We start from the raw sequence: 16,762 nt of genomic DNA, 5'->3' as shown, positions 1-16,762 counted from the left end.
CCACCGTATGCAAGGTGATTGTTTTATTTAACAAGCGTGCGTCAGATGCACAAATTTACAACATTCTTGAGTTTGAATGTCTGGAAAATGTCAAAAAAGTAGCAAATGTTTGGGCAATGCTAATATTATTTGCAAAGTATATATTTTTTCCTGAGCTGGGATTCGAAAGAAATGAAGATGATTAAGCTTTGAGTATTTTAAGATCACAGTGGAACCACACACTCTGCAAGGCCCTCCAAAACGAGCGTGGAGGGAAGCTAACACTGCGGGGAGAGAAATGCCTCTAAAAAGAACAATGTACAGACGCTATTAATTCCACCATCAAATGCAGCAGGGACTGCCATTGTCATACAGACCTCACCAGCTGTATAATATTGATGTGCAGCAGATTGGGGGTACATCCCTCGTCTATGAACAATTTAAACAGTATATTGCTTTGCTGAGTACATCAGCAATTAGCAATTTTTAACCTCTCGTGTCATTTTTAATATTGTCTAATGTTGCAAAGTAAGATTGATTATTTTCTGAATCCCAAACCTAATGCTTTGTGTCAGTCTTTGAAGTATGAGTACCATGTAATAAAAATGTCTAATTAAAATATGTAAACACATTTGCTATTCAAAATGGAATTAATCAAAATGCTATGTATATATGGAAGATACAATGAAATATTTTTCTCAGAGAAAAAAATCCTTGTTTCCCATTAATATTTTAAAATGAATTTAAGAAAAATATTTTGTTCTGCCTTTTAATATTGACCAAGTGTTGTGAGAGAAAACACCATAATTATAAAAATAATAATGTTCACCGATAAATATTTAATGCAATCTTTTGCATAATAAATTCACAAACCTGTAACCTAATTTGGACAGCAAAGTAGCGGTGACTATTTAAAAAAAAAAATTTAAGTATGAATTGTCTATTCTTGGACTTTAAAGCGAGTAGGAACACCATTGAAATGACAGGAGAAGGGCTAATAATGGGAAAAAAGCTCATACTTCAATTCATATCTTAAATGTGCCTACACCAACAATAAAAATGTGGATATCAAATATGTTTGAAACACTACATCTGGAAGAGATGAGATTCCTCTTAGCAGGCAAAGCAGACCACTTCCAAAAGACGTGGTCTACGTTTTTGGAACTATTACAAGCATAAGGTGCAATAGTAATCTAAAAAATAAATAAATAAATAAAAGGTGCCAGGATCTGGCAACGGGGGGTAAAAAAAAAAAAACAACAAAAACAGACGGTTGGTAGTCCCCTTTCTGCGGAGTTTAATGTTATAATAGAACGATTGTTTCTCCTTTCTTTTTCCTTCTTTTCTAGGGTCTACTTTCTTTCTTTACTTCCTTCTCTAACTTCTTTTCTAAGGGGCTTTCTTTTCTCAACACTCTCTTGCACCTTCACGACTCTTGCGCACTTTCTTTACTTCCTTTACTTCTATCTTTTTCTTAAAGCTCAAAAAATGAAGCGGTACAAAAAATGTATTAAGACATATGTGTTGTGTAGTATTGTAACTTACCGTACTTCTAATTAAAAAAATTAAATTAAAAAAATAAAATTTAAAAAAAAGAAATGACAGGAGATTTGTTATAAAAGTGCTTTTAATGCACTGACGGGCATTATTATTGGGAATCAATAGTTCTTACACACAATGGCTATGAAATTAACTCAGAACTAGATTACCTGTCACAAAAAAAGCACCAGAGAATCATTTACAGTGCATACTAGACATTAAATCTCTCATTGTTCCTGGAGAACATCAAAAAAATCCCAATAGAATTATGGATGACTAACACTGGCAATATTGAAAATGTTAGTTGTGGCTCAATTGGTGGCACTTATTCCTTTGAGTCGATGGGATGTGGGTTTAAATCCCTCTTCAGAACTGGAGCATAAACATCTAGACTGATGGTTCACAGTAATGTCGGGTGAATACCACACTGTCAATTAGGTGGTGTTTCAGCTGAGATATTACAACAAAGCCCAGTCTGCCCGTCTGGATGGTTGTTGGTTGTAGTTGGTTTCAGACAATATGCATTTCATCATACATCTATATAGATGCAAACTGCTAAATAACCTTGTTCTGGAATTTACTCTGCTATTTCAGTCAAATGGATTAATGAGTAATCTGATCCAGATGTTTTGATAAATTAAAATCTTACTTCAAAATAAGCCAGGAAGCAATCTTCAGTGTGGCACCTTATCTTTGTATAAATTTTCTACAGGGAATATGAAAACTTGAAGGCAACATTTAGATCCTCTATGGATATATCTGAGAAGCTCAAGAAAGAAAATTTTACTTCCAGCTGCAAGGTTAGTGTTGCCTCAAGACTAATAGATGACAGCTTCTATCACTGATCACTACAATATCTAGAATACGCAGAACATAACCTTTCATTATAGGTTTTAAAAGCTAGTAAATAACTCTTACCAACCACACTGCTTAGTTTTATTAAAATGATAAAACAAAAATGTTATAGTATGTTCTTATTGTTCCATTAGGTCCAACGTGCCTGTGCTGATGTTTTGAGAGAGCTAGCTGATTAGTCCCATGATCCTACTTTTTTTCCCCCACAGCCTCACACTAACTTTTATATGTATGTAGCTAATAAACTTATTTCAGACATCATGCGGGTAAAGTAATCTGTATGAGCAATGTTCGTGGCAAGACACCATTTTGTCATATTTCACTTTAAAAACATCAGTATAGAAAGAACTAGATAAACAGGATATACATTCTGTTTCTACATAATAGATGGAATGGGATTTTCTTCTGTTCAAAATAGATGACCATGAAGCTAACCACACTGTCTTTTGTAACTGGTAGTGTCTGTTATTCATATTAAGCATAGATGTTGTATATGATAACATTAGATAGGTCGAGGCTTGATATTAACATCCTACATTAGGAAGAAAAATGTTCTGACTTTCACTGCCAGTGCCTGCAGCTTTACTGTACCTCTCTCCATCAATTCAATTATAGCTGATCACATTTCTGTGCATGCTCTTCATCAAAAAAAATATAAAAGGAGATCTGTTCAGCTGAGAATTAACTGACGTGGTGTTTCAAATGGCACTGAATTGCAGAGGAACAAAGCTGAATGATATTTTCTTTATCCTGTTCTGATATTAAACCACAATGAACAGGACACCTGGGGCAAGGTTGGCATTTTGAATGCAATCTTCTCGTAGAGCAACCAGCAGCTGTAAAGATGACCTCGGGACTTGATGCTTGCTTGCAGCTTTAGCGATTTGATGAATCTTACCTGTGATTGCATTTCTAATATCCGGTTTACCCCGCTAAAATGTCTTAAGCCTGAAGGTTTAGAAATGGCTAGTTTAATTGGTGTTGCCTCTTTGATGGATAAGTATCCAATAAGAACATCAAACTGAGCAATTGAGATAAATGTAAGGGAGGGACTGCAGAAGCTGGTTTAAATCGAAGGTAGACACAAAATGCTGGAGTATCTCAGCATCTCTGGAGAGAAGGAATGGGTGACGTTTCGGGTCGTGACGTCATTCATTCCTTCTCTCCAGAGATGCTGCCTGTCCCACTGAGTTACTCCAGCATTTTATGTCTACCTTCGAGATAAATGTGTTTGGATTGTGCAGTATTAGCAACCATTAATCATCACTCTGCTATAGACACTTAGACCTTGGGCTTTCATATGGTGTGGGGTGGGGAACAATTAATTTAAAAAAACAGTTTTTTATTCAATGTTGATAATTTGAGATGAGATGGGGATATACCCAAAAGCTGAAAAAGTTCCTTGATTGCTTTTCCTTGACCCTATTCGATCTTTTATGCATTACTTTATATCATGCCATTATTATTTTTAATTTAAAGCTGCTTTTTCTCTATCATTTAGTTGCAAAAGTGCGTGTCGCAACTGGAAAAACTGAAAGAGGACTTGCGGGCGTCACAGGAGGATTTGCAAAATGCCGACAGAGAGATTATGGTATACTTGGCTTTGATGCACTTTGGAGGGGTAGAACCAAATCTTGTTAATTTGATTTGCAACTTCGCTTACACGGGCAAAACACAAAATGGCAGAGGAATTCAGCGAGTCAGGCGGCATTTGTGACAGAAATGGACAGACAGCGTTTTTGGTCAAGACCCTTCTTCAGTCTGTAGAAGGGTCCCAACCCAAAACGTGACCCTGACTGAACTGAATGACTGAAAGCGTCATGCTGCCTGAACCGGTGAGATACCATGATTGGGCAATCACGTGTCAATCTTCGGTATAAACCAGCATCTGCAATTCCTTCCTACACATCCTGATCCATGACGTGGTCTGTCCATTCCCTCCGCACATTACCTGACCTGCCGAGCTCCTCCATCATTGTGCTTTGCTCAAGATTCCAACAACAACATTTCCTTGTGTATCGATGTTTTTACAGGTCTTTGTCAAGTTTTATTTTAACGTGAAGGGTGTTTATTTCGACACTACTTTGAATCAAATTTAGATTGAAAACTAAAACTCATCACTTGGTGATGTTTAACGCATTTTCAAGATTTTGGCCGACCACTGGGAAAGAATCTTAAGTTCTAAATAATAAACTTACTGAATTTGAGGCAAATCTAACTATTGCTGCAACAGCAGAGCTTATGATACTGTTGTAAATAACCAAGTGTCAGTCTCCTGTCAATTTGAATGCTCACTAATGTACACGGATTGTTTGAATCTCATGGGAGGGACGGTTTTGTTTAGCTTATTATTATTGTCCGAGGTACATTTATTATTACATATACCGAGGTACAGTGAAAAGCTTTTTGTGTTGCATGCTATCTAATCATTGAAAAGATTATACATGATTACAATCAAGCTGTCCACAGCGTGGAGACACAGGATAAACATAGAAACATAGAAAATAGGTGCAGGAGGAGGCCATTCGGCCCTTCGAGCCAGCACAGTCATTCATTGTGATCATGGCTGATCGTCCCCAATCAATAACCCGTGCCTGCCTTCTCCCCATATCCCTTGATTCCACTAGCTCCTAGAGCTCTATCTAACTCCCATAAATCCATCCAATGATTTTGCCTCCACAGCCCTCTCTGGTAGAGAATTCCACAAATTCACAACACTCTGGGTGAAAATTTTTTTTCTCATCTCAGTCTTAAATGGCCTCCCCTTTATTCTAAGACTGTGGCCCCTGGTTCTGGACTCACCCAACATTGGGAACATTTTTCCTGCATCTAGCTTTTCCAGTCCTTTTATAATTGTATATGTTTCTATAAGATACCCCCTCATCCTTCTAAACTCCAGTGAATACAAGCCTAATCTTTTCAATCTTTCCTCATATGACAGTCCCGCCATTCCAGGGATAAATCTCGCTAACCTACGCTGCACTGTCTCAATCACAAGGATGTCCTTCCTCAAATAAGACAAATAACGTTTAGTGAAAGGTAAAGTCTGATTAAAGATGGTCCAAGAGTCTCCAATGATGGTAGATAGTAGGTCGGGGCTGCACTCTAGTTGATGATGTGGTGGTTCAGTTGCTGATAACAGTTGGGAAGAAACTGTATGAATCAGTGAAAGGTAACGGCATATAATGTGATTGCCCACACTTACTGGCACTGAAACACCAGAAAAGCTCGAACTCTGAAAGATTCATTACTAAATTGGACTGCCAGGCAAGTATGGGTGATAAGTTTGACTTTAACACTATAGAGATACAGCCCGGAAACAGGCCTTTCGGCCCACCGAGTCCGCGATGACCAGCGATCACCCCGTACACTAGCAATACCCTACAAACTAGGGACAATTTATAATTTAACTGAAGTCAATTAACCTACAAACCAGTACGTTTTTGGAGTGTTGGAGAAAACCAGAGATCCCAGGAAAAAACCCACACAGTCACAGGGAAAGACAATACCCGTAATCAGGATCGAACCTGGGTCTCTGATGCAATGAGGCAGCAACTTTACTGCTGCGCCACTGTGCCGCCCCTGAGCCTTGATTATGACTCAAAATAGAAGTCATGGTTAAAAATGGAAAACCATGAGAGACTTGGCTACTTTTGATGAGTAGATGGACTCACAGATGTGGGAAAACACATTACTTTGTTTAGTTTGCACCTTTTACTTTGCATCGTTGATATTGCAAAGTGCAGGAGGGTTACTGAGGGGAAAACAATTGATGCTGAACCTCAAAGGAGATATTGAGGCAGATATCCCAAAAGCTAAGACACAAACCAAAGAGGAGTACTCTTGCCATCCATGGATTAAAATGAATAATAAATAGTACACTCCAACCTGTTTCAAGCATCAAATTACATTTTATTTGAAGACGTTTTGCTCAATTCTAGTGCAAAAACAGAACGGTGGAAGAACTCGGGGTCAATCGACCACTCTGAAAACAACAAGTGTAGGTTTAAGTTTGTTGTTGTCATGTGTATCGAGGTGCAGTGAAAACTTTTGTTTTGTATGCTATCCAAACAGATCAGATATGCCATACATACATAAGTCAAACGTGATATACTGCAAGTTGATATTTCGGATCGAGACTCTGCATTCGAATTCTATTGCAGAATCCAGCATTGGCAGCCCCCTCTGCCTGTAGTGTTAACTTAATACAATTTTTTTTTTTAGGAAGTTCACAGACACAACAGACAAAAGTACTACTGCGAGTAGAAACCACAATTCTTTCTCTTTCTCTCTACGTGTTTGACATTGTTAAGACATGTTGGTTGCAAGTATTGATTTGGAGCATGGACCACAATCAGTGTAACAGTGCTTGTGAGCTCACCAGTGATAAAGAGTACCAGTTAATGTGTACAATACACTGTGCTGGGAAATGGCGCCCTGGTTCCAATCTTTCACCGCTATAGCATAGAGTTTTCACATTGCCAATGCAACAACTGGCTTTGCAGTTCTCTAGCACATCCTGGAGAAATGATGGAGACTGCTGATGCAGTACCAATGTGTCAACTAATCTTCAAGAGGTGAGTGAGCCAGGAATTCAGCCTTCTGGCATCGCACATATTTATAAATATTCAAGTTGTCTATGAACAACTGCTTTAAAATGAATTTCACCTAAAATGTTGTTGATACAAAGCTAGGAGGCAGTGAGGGTTGTGCGGAGGATACAGAGAACCTTCCGAGTAATATGGATAGGCTAATTGAACAGATAAGGACATGGTAGATGGAATAAAAGGTGGAATCACCTGTGGTCATTCATTTTCATCCAAGGTGACATCACTGGAAGTTAACATAAAGTCCAACAAGCAATTAGGAAATAAGTTGTTTAGTTTAGAGATACAGCTCGGAAACAGGCCCGTTGGCCCACTGAGTCCATGCTGACCAGCGATACCCATTACTAGTACTATCCTACACACTAGGGACAATTTGCTATCTTTACCAAAGTTTGGATTTGGTTTGTGGGAGGAAACCGGAGCACCCGGGGAAACCACATACAATCATGGGGGAAACGCACAAACTCCGTACAGACAGGAGCCATACTCTGGACTCTGGCTCTGTGAAGCAGCAACTCTCCCGGCGCGCCAATTAGGAAGTCTTATATTGGCAGATGTTGAGTAAAACACCGTGCAGATGTTTTGATCAGCATTAATGCACTTTATGCAGTTTTTTTTTTAAATGCTCTCTAATTGTAATGTTAACGCTGGCAGTTTTGAATTTCTAACCACCGCTCCTTCCTCAGAGACTTTTCTGGCAGCCCTTTAGTTCCAGCTCCGACTATTAAAATTGTTCAAGTTCTGTGATTGGGTAATGAAGATCAGTGGTATATGCATGGTGTTGCTGGTACAGAGAAGGGAATAATAAGATGTATAAATAATGACTTTTCTGAATCAAGTTTTTATTTACCGCACTACTTTATAGACTTCAATGATCTAAATGCGATGCTTTCAGTGAAATATTTTGTGTTGAAGTTTCTCAGATTAAAATAATTGTTTTACTCACAAACTATTGCCCCCTCCTTTGTAGGTTATTCACGCCAAATATTTATAAATATTCAAGTCGTCTTATGAATAACTATTTTAAAATACATTTTACCAAAGATATTGTTGATTCAAAGCTTGGTGTCTGTGGGTTGTGAGGAGGATACAGAGAGGCTTCAGAGGAACACACAGGCTAATTAAATAATTGAGACAAGGACAGGGCAGATGGAATAAAATGAAGCACCTGTGTTGCTTTGAAGCCTCTCTATTTCCTCGCAACCCACACTGCCACCTAGCTTTGTATCACCATCTATTCCCTCCCAATATGAAATCATTCAAAGTTAATTTAAGATCCAACAAGCAATTAGGAAGTCCTATATTGGCAGCTGCTGAAATTTTGAATAAAACATAAAGTGCTGAAATAACTCAGCAGGTCAGGGGGCAAAATCTGTGGAAGGAATGTATAGGTAAGATTTTAGGTTGGGTCCTTCTTAATACTTGTGCCAGCTTCCTCATTTGCTAGTTGTTCAGTGTACGCACCAGAAGTTCTTAATCTTTTCCCCTTGTTACATTATAGTGGCACAGAATGTAGCACTGGTGGTGCGTAACCTAGGCTCAATCCTGAGATCAAAGCTGTCTTGAGTTTGCATATTCTTTCTGTGACCGCGAGTTTCCTGGGCGCTCTGTTTTTCTCATCCGAAAACACTTGCTGATTGATGGGATAATTAGTCACTTTCAATTACTCTTGTGTGGGTGGTTGGAGAATTGGGATAGAGTTGATGGACATGTGAGCCAAAAATAGATTGCAGGGAAATAACTGGGACAAATAGGTGTGGTTGGAAAACTAGCATAAACTCCAGGCCAAATGTTTGCCTCATGAATCATAAGAAAATATAACATGCCTCTGTCCTTAACATTCTTCCTTTCCGTTCTTGCACATGAGCTTTTAGCCTTCATCAATACATTTAATATTTGTCTTGCAGAACTTAAAGAAGAAAGTGGAATTCCTACAAAAGTCCCTGAGTACACCGAATCGTACCAATGAAGCCATCAACCGTCTAATCTTTGAGAGGTGGGTGAATCGGGTCATCCGGCTTCTGACATAACTTATATTTCGAAATATTCAAGAAGCCATCTTATTAAATGCCTTAAAATTCATTTTACCGAAATAATTGTTGATATTAAGCTAGGTGGCAGTTTGAGGATGATATAGGGAGGCTTCATAGTAATATACAGTAGATAGGCTAATTGAAAAGATAAAGACATGGCAAATGGAATAATAAGTGGATGCACCTGAGGTCATCCATTGAGGTGTCTGGTCCTGTATCCGCTGCAGTTTAGAAGGATGAGGGGAAAATCTTATTGAAACCTACCGGATAATGAAAGGCCTAGATAGAGTGGATGTGGATAAGATATTTCCAATAATGGATGAGTCTAGAACCAGAGGGCACAGCCTCAGAGTAAAAGGACATTCTTTCAGAATGGAGATGAGGAATATCTTTAGCCAGAGGGTGGTGAATCTGTGGAATTTATTACCACAGAGGGCTGCGGAGGCTGTCATTGTGTATTTTTAAAGGAGATATTGATAGATTCTTGATTAGTAGGAATATCAAAGGTTATGGGGAGAAGGCAGGAGAATGGGGTTAAGAGGGAAAAGTAGATCAGCCATGATTGAATGGTGGAGTAGACTGAATGGGCTGAAGGGCCTAATACTGTGCCCATATCTTCTGGTCTTATTTTCACCCATCATTACAAGAAAATATGAGTACAGGCATCTTGCTTCAATTATATAAGGCACTTGCAGAACTGTATCTGAAATATTGTGTTCAGATCTTATCTCCCTAGTTAAAGAAGGATATCCCTGTCATAAAAGTGCATCAAAGTTTGCTAGATTGATTGTCACATGAAAAAAATAAGCAGACTCTTCCTATATTCTTTTGTATAAACCAGCACTTTTATTACATTAGGCCTATATTCACTTGGGTCTGGATGAATGAGAGATGCTTTCATTCAAACATACACAATTCTTACTACAGGCCACGATTTGAAGTGGAGTTGATGGTTTCCCTAGCTGGAATTAACCGTCTCAGAATTAGGTTTGGTTTTCAGGACATAGATGAGAAGAAATTTCTTCAGTCATGTCATAAGTGATGGAAGTAGAATTAAGCCATTCGGCCCATCAAGTCTAAGCGGCCATTCAATCATGGCTGATATTTCTCCCTCCTAACCGCATACTCCTGCCTTCTCCCCATAACCTCTGACACCAGTACCAATTAAGAATCTATCTTTCTCTGCCTTAAAAATATCCGCTGACTTGGCCTCCACAGCTTTCTGTGGCAAAGAATTCCACAGATTCACCACCCTCTGACTAAAGATATTTTTCCTCATCTCCTTCCTAAAAGAATGTCCTTTAATTCTGAGGCTATGACCTCTAGTCCTAGACCAGGGGTCGGCAACCTTGTTGTGCATAGGGGCCGGGTCCTGGGGCTGTGAGTGGTTGAAGGGCCACATCTATCGCCATAGTTAATAAACTTTGACATTTATATATTTAAGGAATATTATGTCTACTGAACATAGGAATTAGCTTGAGACACTGGTATTGAAACAACTCTCAACATTCGCGTTTATTGTCACTTAACAGGTGAAATTTGAGTTACCGTATTTCCCGGCGACGAAGACGCGCCCCCATTTTAAGTTGCTACATTTTGGGGGGAAAAGCTGGCGGGACAGGATTAAGGACTTGGTTCAGTAGAAAGGAAGATGTGAAATTCCTTCAAGGAGGCAATGACGACCGGGGAGCCACCAACTTCACCTGTCCCACAATGCGCTGTGCAGTTCAGGTCTGAGGGCCGGGGACTTCCTGGCTCAGGAAGATCACATAACGGAGAGAGAGAGCCCAGGACGGAGCGGCCAGCCTCTTTCTCCTGCACCACCCCCCCCCCCCCCCCCCCTCAGCGGCGCTGTCCTTTTATGGCCGCTTTCCACTTCACACAGTTCCAGCGTCAAAGGCAATGCAGGTTCTGCGGTGCAGACGCTACGATAGTGGCATTACTCAGCCAAGTCTGCTCCACTTAAACTGTGTTAATCTTAAACACAACGCCTCCTTGCTTCACCATGCCTGGGCACCGCGCCCTCGGGCACGGGAGGTACCGAAGATGAAGGATGTCTGCGGGCCGGATGAATACAGGAAAAAAGAAATACGCCTGCGGGCCGGATGATTTCGGGTTACGGGCCACATTCGGCCCGGGGGGCGTAGATTGCCGACCCCTGCCCAAGACTCTCCCGCTGGTGGAAACATCCTCTCCACATCCACTCTATCCATGCCTTTCACTATTCTGTATGTTTCAATGAGGTTCAAATGTAGTGGAATTTTCTATGCAAAGTCTGTAGCGTCTTGATCAGAAGTAAAAACCTCTGATCTTATAGAATAGCAGAACAAACAGGAGGGGCCAAATGGCCTCGTATTTCTCGCCTTGGTTTCTTAAATTATGTCCTGTGTTTTTTCTTTTGCACCCATCTACCCTGGGGGTTAGCAAAAGCACCCATCTAATTGTCATGAATCATTTTTTCCCACTTTCTCCCTTCTGTCATCTTTGTTCCTATGGAAACCATCTCGCCTCTCAGATTTGCATGTGCATGCTTTGGAACATGCTGTACATGTTCCAACCCACCAAAGCTCCTTGATTCTGACACTTGCCTTTTACACCAACATTTGAAAAACAGTCATTTGAACACACTGCTGTAGCTGCAGTGTCCATTTGTTGAATATGTACTAGAAAAGGTGAAATTCTCAGAGCAACATGCGAGTTGAGGAATAGGACAAATTGTGTAGCTCTTTGCAACAATCTATGCATACAGGATAAGCAAAATGGCTTTCTTCTCATACAATTCTATAATGTCCTGTTTCAACATTCTAGTGTTGAAAAACTTACTCAGTACCTCAAACCTTGAGATGACCTCTTGCGTTATTTGGAAAATGTCTACATTTACGTAATGCTTCCTGCATTGAATTGTTTTGGAGCCCTTCTAACAGTAAAATGAAGTGATCTTCGTGTGGAATAACCTGTGAAGTTAACTTGTATAGTTTAGAAACAAGAAACTGCAGATACTGGTTTATAATAAAATGACAAAGTGCTGGAATAACTCAGCGGGTCAGACAGCATCTCTGGAGAACATGCATAGGTGACGTTTCATGCTGCGACTCTTCAGACTGTATAGTTACTGGCCTTGCATTGGTACAATACTATGTGTTGTTCTCTTGCAAACGTAAATGATTGTTGTACTTGCAGCCCTGCTCCTGTAGATTTACAATACCCTAAACTACACAAGCCAGTCGCTGGGGAGGATATTGATCTTTGTCAGGCATACGACTTCGACACACCTGATTGTATTCCCCCAACATCTCAGAGAACCTCATCTAAGAAAATCAAGCTAGACACAGACGGGTAAGTGCAAGAGCTCATCAAAGGCTGAATCTTGCAGTGTGCCAGTAAATAGCAGACAGACCTTTGCTTCTATAGTATTGTTCAAGTTCCATCTAATTTTGTGAGGTTGTTTCAGAATGTATTTTTGAAATCATTGTAAATCTTGTGGATATATATGTCTATAAATCTAATCAGGAGTAGCACCATCAGCAAAATAACTTTGCTTGATTCATGTACTGATTTATTATCTGGGTCCAGCAAGAAATGGTTTTCAATCAGCCATCCTAATTTACAATAAATCTCTGCGACTGTCACTATCCAACATTGATCAAGGAGCTATGTATGATCCAGGATGTTTTTATGGTTTTAATGCATTTTATGCTTTTATGAAAAATATAAATGCTCCCTACTTGTGATGTTTGCTTTTTAAACCCACCTCTCATTTCGCTGAGACTTTGCTGGTAAGCCTTGAGGTGATGCTCCCGTTATTAAAATGTTTCAAGTTCTGTGATCTGGGTAATGCACTTCAGTAATATAAGCATGGTTTTGCAGGCACTGGGGAAGGAAATAATATTTATTTATATAAATTACTTGTATGAATGACTTTTCGGAAAATGTTTCTATCCACTGTAATACTTTATAGACTCTGCAATGAACTTAATGCAATGCTTTCAGAGAAATCTTTTTTGTTGAAGCTTGTCACACTAAACTGATCTTTGTGGTCATAAACCTATTCCCCCCCCCCCCCCCCCCCCCTCTTTTATAGGTCATCCACACCAAATCGATCTTCTAAATTTCTGTACAACACAAAGGTGAGTACTTGCAACCTTCCACCAGCCAGTAATCCTAATGCAGACATTGAAGACTAAAGTCTCTAAATTATCCAAAAAATGAACAAATCCATGTAATCTAACTGGTGGTTCGTGATTATACCAAGATGAACTGCCACAGATTCTTAGCAGGCCTGATTAATCAGGGAATTCAGAATATACCACGGAGTACAATGGCAAAACTGTTTAAACACCTAACCTTATGATCCATGGAATCTTATATAGTTTTAAACTTAAGTTCTATCATATTATAATTTTGGTTTCTTTGTGTGTTCAGCTTTTGGTCCCATTTATTGACCCATACTATCACACTTGATTATCCCAAAAAAACAGCAAAATTATAGTCCTTTTACTCTACCTGGGAAATATCCTGACTAGAATTTTTATTTTGCCGGTCACCAACGAATGAACAGAGCTGGTATGATATTGTACCTCAGCCCAGACACGAGCATGGACAGGAGATTCATTTCTATATTGCCATGGTCCTGATATCGCATTCTGTATTGGTTCCCAGCCCAGATCTCCAACGCTAACTCACAGTTTAAGCACACCAGGGGGTCTTTAAAATCGGAAATTGCTCATTTTTCTCCAGTAAATTGCTTTCTTTTCAAATTGGTAAATACATTTTAAAGGAAAAAAGATTCCACTCAATATTGTGACCCTAAGTTCCCCTTGAATTAGTGTGTTTTGCGTCATGTATGTTTCAATATTGTGATACATATGTACCTGAGAGCCTGACTTTCAATGCCAAATTCTGGAGCATGTTTCTAAAGCTCTTAAGATTTCATAAACAGTGTCATCCCCTTAAAATGCCTTCCAAGTGGTGCCAAAAAACAAGTGAAAGGGGTATTCAGAGTTACTGTGGAAAACTTTGACAGCATACTGAAGGGTGGCATCTGATTTACTCATCAGGAATTCATCATATGAAATTCACTTTCCAACAGTAGTTTGAGAATTAAGAGCATTTATGATGTATTGCAGGCATGAATTTATCGACCTGCTAAGAAATATGTTGAAATCGTGTCATAGGCATTATGTGACATGATTTGTATTTAAAGACTAATGATTGATAAAATAAATTAGATCACTGCAATAAAGCAATGTGAAATAGTTGTTGGTGACACATAACTTTGAATTATGAGTAGTTTCATAACTATTGGAACAAAAAAATGTGTGCTGCTCAATACTGTGGTTGTAATTTTGTAGTTAAAGGCACATTTTCATTGTCATTTTCATTCTTACTTTCCTAGAAGTTTAAGGAGATTCAGCCTGTCTTTTAGTTTAGATTAGAGATACAGTATGGAACAGGCCCTTCAATCCACCGAGTCCGTGCAGACCATCAGGGGTGCAGTGCTGCCGGAGCTCACTGGAGCGCTGCTCTGGCACCTCTGTTAAAATTTTAAAAAGCCAAAATAAACGGCGTGAATTTTAACTAGCGGGTGTGTTGTCGGGGTAAAAGAAGTGGAAGGTTCCCTGTAGGAGGGGGGAGCAGTAGGATCCAGCAGAGTCAGACCACGTGCTGTCTGCATCGTGGAGGTTGGGGGCCTGGTGCTGAGGCTGGAACTCTGTTGAGGTGACAACTCTGGCCCGCTAGTGGCCGGTGGAGAGGGGAGAGTCGGCGGAGTCGCTGGGGGGCTAGAGTAGACATACGGGTCCGCGGCAGCAGCATCGGTGGCCCCAGGGAGGAGTCGAGAGTCAGCGACAACAGCAGTGACCCCAGGGAGGCGGTGAGAGTTGGCAGACGCGGGCCTGGTTTTGGCCGTGAAGGCGGTGAAGGGTCGGTGAGGCAGTGGATGTTGTTGCTGCTCCTGGTGGTGGCCATCTCGGCCTCGTGGTGGTCGTGCAGACGGAGCTGCGGTCCAGCGGTGGAACTCCGGGCCTGTGGGTGGATGGGCGGTCGAGTCGAGGAGTGTCAGTGGAGGGACCGGTCTGGAGGCTGGCAAGCTTGTGATCCTTGGTAGAGTCCAGATAGGTGAAGAAGCGTTTGTTGAGGGTGTGAATCTGGCAATGTACAGTTGTGGTCCATTGCAGGTGTGAGTGTGTGTGTGAAGGCCCAGAGCTGCGGGAGAGTCGTGGTGATTTGGTGCCGGGCCGGCACCTCTGTAAAAATACATGAGTACAGTCTTTTTCTTTACTTGCTTGATAATTATATTTCATAATTAATGATTGCAACCGTGCAATATTATGTCATATTGTTTAATTAAGTATAATATGTTTTATTGTACAACTCTTCTTATCGATTCCACACACAAGATTAGAAGTTGTTCAGCCAGAGCTGAACACACTTCTCGGCATCTGCATACAATTGTGGCTGTCTTGCGCTTCTTCTGCTTCTTGTGCGTGGTGGTGGAAAGATTGATGGTGGAAAACAGGGCTGCGATGTGAACGCTCTTTCCTTGACCCCATTGTACTAGTTATACACTGGGATGTAGTGATAGGCTATAATCTTGTTTGATCCTCTTGCCCCCCCCCCAAGCAAAACCTGATTGACAACTCTGGCACCTAAAGAATTAGCACTGCAACACTGCCAACCACCATCTTTCCTACACTAGTTCTTTCCTATGCACTCGGGGCCATTTACAGAAGCCAACTAACCCACAAACCTGCACTTCTTTGAAATGTGGGAGGAAATCGGAGCAGCCTGAGAAAACCCACATGGACACAGTACAAACTCCATACTTTCAGCATCCGTAATCAGGATAGAACCCAGGTCTGTGAAGTTGTAAGGCAGCAACTCAGCCACTGCACCACTGTGCTGCTCCAGCACACATCTATAAATGCTAGGTCAAAAGTATCCTGACTGGTTGCATCAGGGCCTGTTTCAGCAATTTGTAACACACAAGAATACAAGAGGCTGAAGAAAGTGGTGGATTCAGCCTGGTCAGTCATGGGCCCCGCCCTCTCCACTATCACAGGTATCTACAAAAGACCCTGTCTCAAGAAGGCTATATCTCTCATCAAGGATCCCCTCCATCCAGGCCATGCCCAATTCTTGTTGCTACTGTTGGTCAGAAGGTAAAGAATCCTTAAGTTCCACACCACCATATTCATGACGAGTTGACCAGGGAGTTTTGGAGGGAATGGTCTCTGCAGAAAGCAGAAAGGGGTGGAGATGGGAAGATGCGGCCAGTAGCGGGATCACATTGGAGGTGGAGGATTATATGCTGTATGCGACGGCTGATAGGGTGTAAGGTGAGGACAAGGGGGACTCTGTCCTTGTTATGAATGGAGGGAGGAGGGAGCAAGAGCGGAGCTGCGGAATATCGATGAGGCCCTAGTGAGAGCCTCATCTATAATGGAAGAGGGGAACCCCTGTTTCCTAAAGGATGAGGACATCTCCGATGCCCTGGTATGGGAAAACGCCATCCTTGGCGCAGATGCAGAGTAGATGAAGGAATTAGGAGTAGGGGATAGGGTCTTTACAGGAAGCAAAGTGGGAAACATAGAAACATAGAAATTAGGTGCAGGAGTAGGCCATTCGGCCCTTCGAGCCTGCACCGCCATTCAATATGATCATGGCTGATCATCCAACTCAGTATCCCGTACCTGCCTTCTCTCCATACCCTCTGATCCCCTTAGCCACAAGGGCCACATCTAACTCCCT

General features: G+C 40.9%; 1 protein-coding gene across 2 annotated transcripts in view; it reads left to right on the top strand.

Annotated features, from left to right (window-relative positions):
• LOC116983349 (TRAF interacting protein) overlaps nt 1-16,762 on the top strand; it is a 64,243-nt gene that overhangs the window by 32,485 nt on the left and 14,996 nt on the right. For both annotated transcript variants that reach the window (XM_033037063.1, XM_033037062.1), the window contains exons 9-13: nt 2,231-2,318; nt 3,875-3,964; nt 8,888-8,976; nt 12,194-12,349; nt 13,095-13,140. In XM_033037063.1, the coding sequence (XP_032892954.1) occupies nt 2,231-2,318; nt 3,875-3,964; nt 8,888-8,976; nt 12,194-12,349; nt 13,095-13,140 (469 nt within the window). The remainder of the gene's footprint in view (nt 1-2,230; nt 2,319-3,874; nt 3,965-8,887; nt 8,977-12,193; nt 12,350-13,094; nt 13,141-16,762) is intronic.

Source organism: Amblyraja radiata, chromosome 18, assembly GCF_010909765.2.
Source record: "Amblyraja radiata isolate CabotCenter1 chromosome 18, sAmbRad1.1.pri, whole genome shotgun sequence".
In the NCBI taxonomy this organism is placed as follows: domain Eukaryota; kingdom Metazoa; phylum Chordata; class Chondrichthyes; order Rajiformes; family Rajidae; genus Amblyraja; species Amblyraja radiata.
Note: the sequence above shows the minus strand (reverse complement) of the source record. Positions and strands in the feature narration are given on the sequence as shown.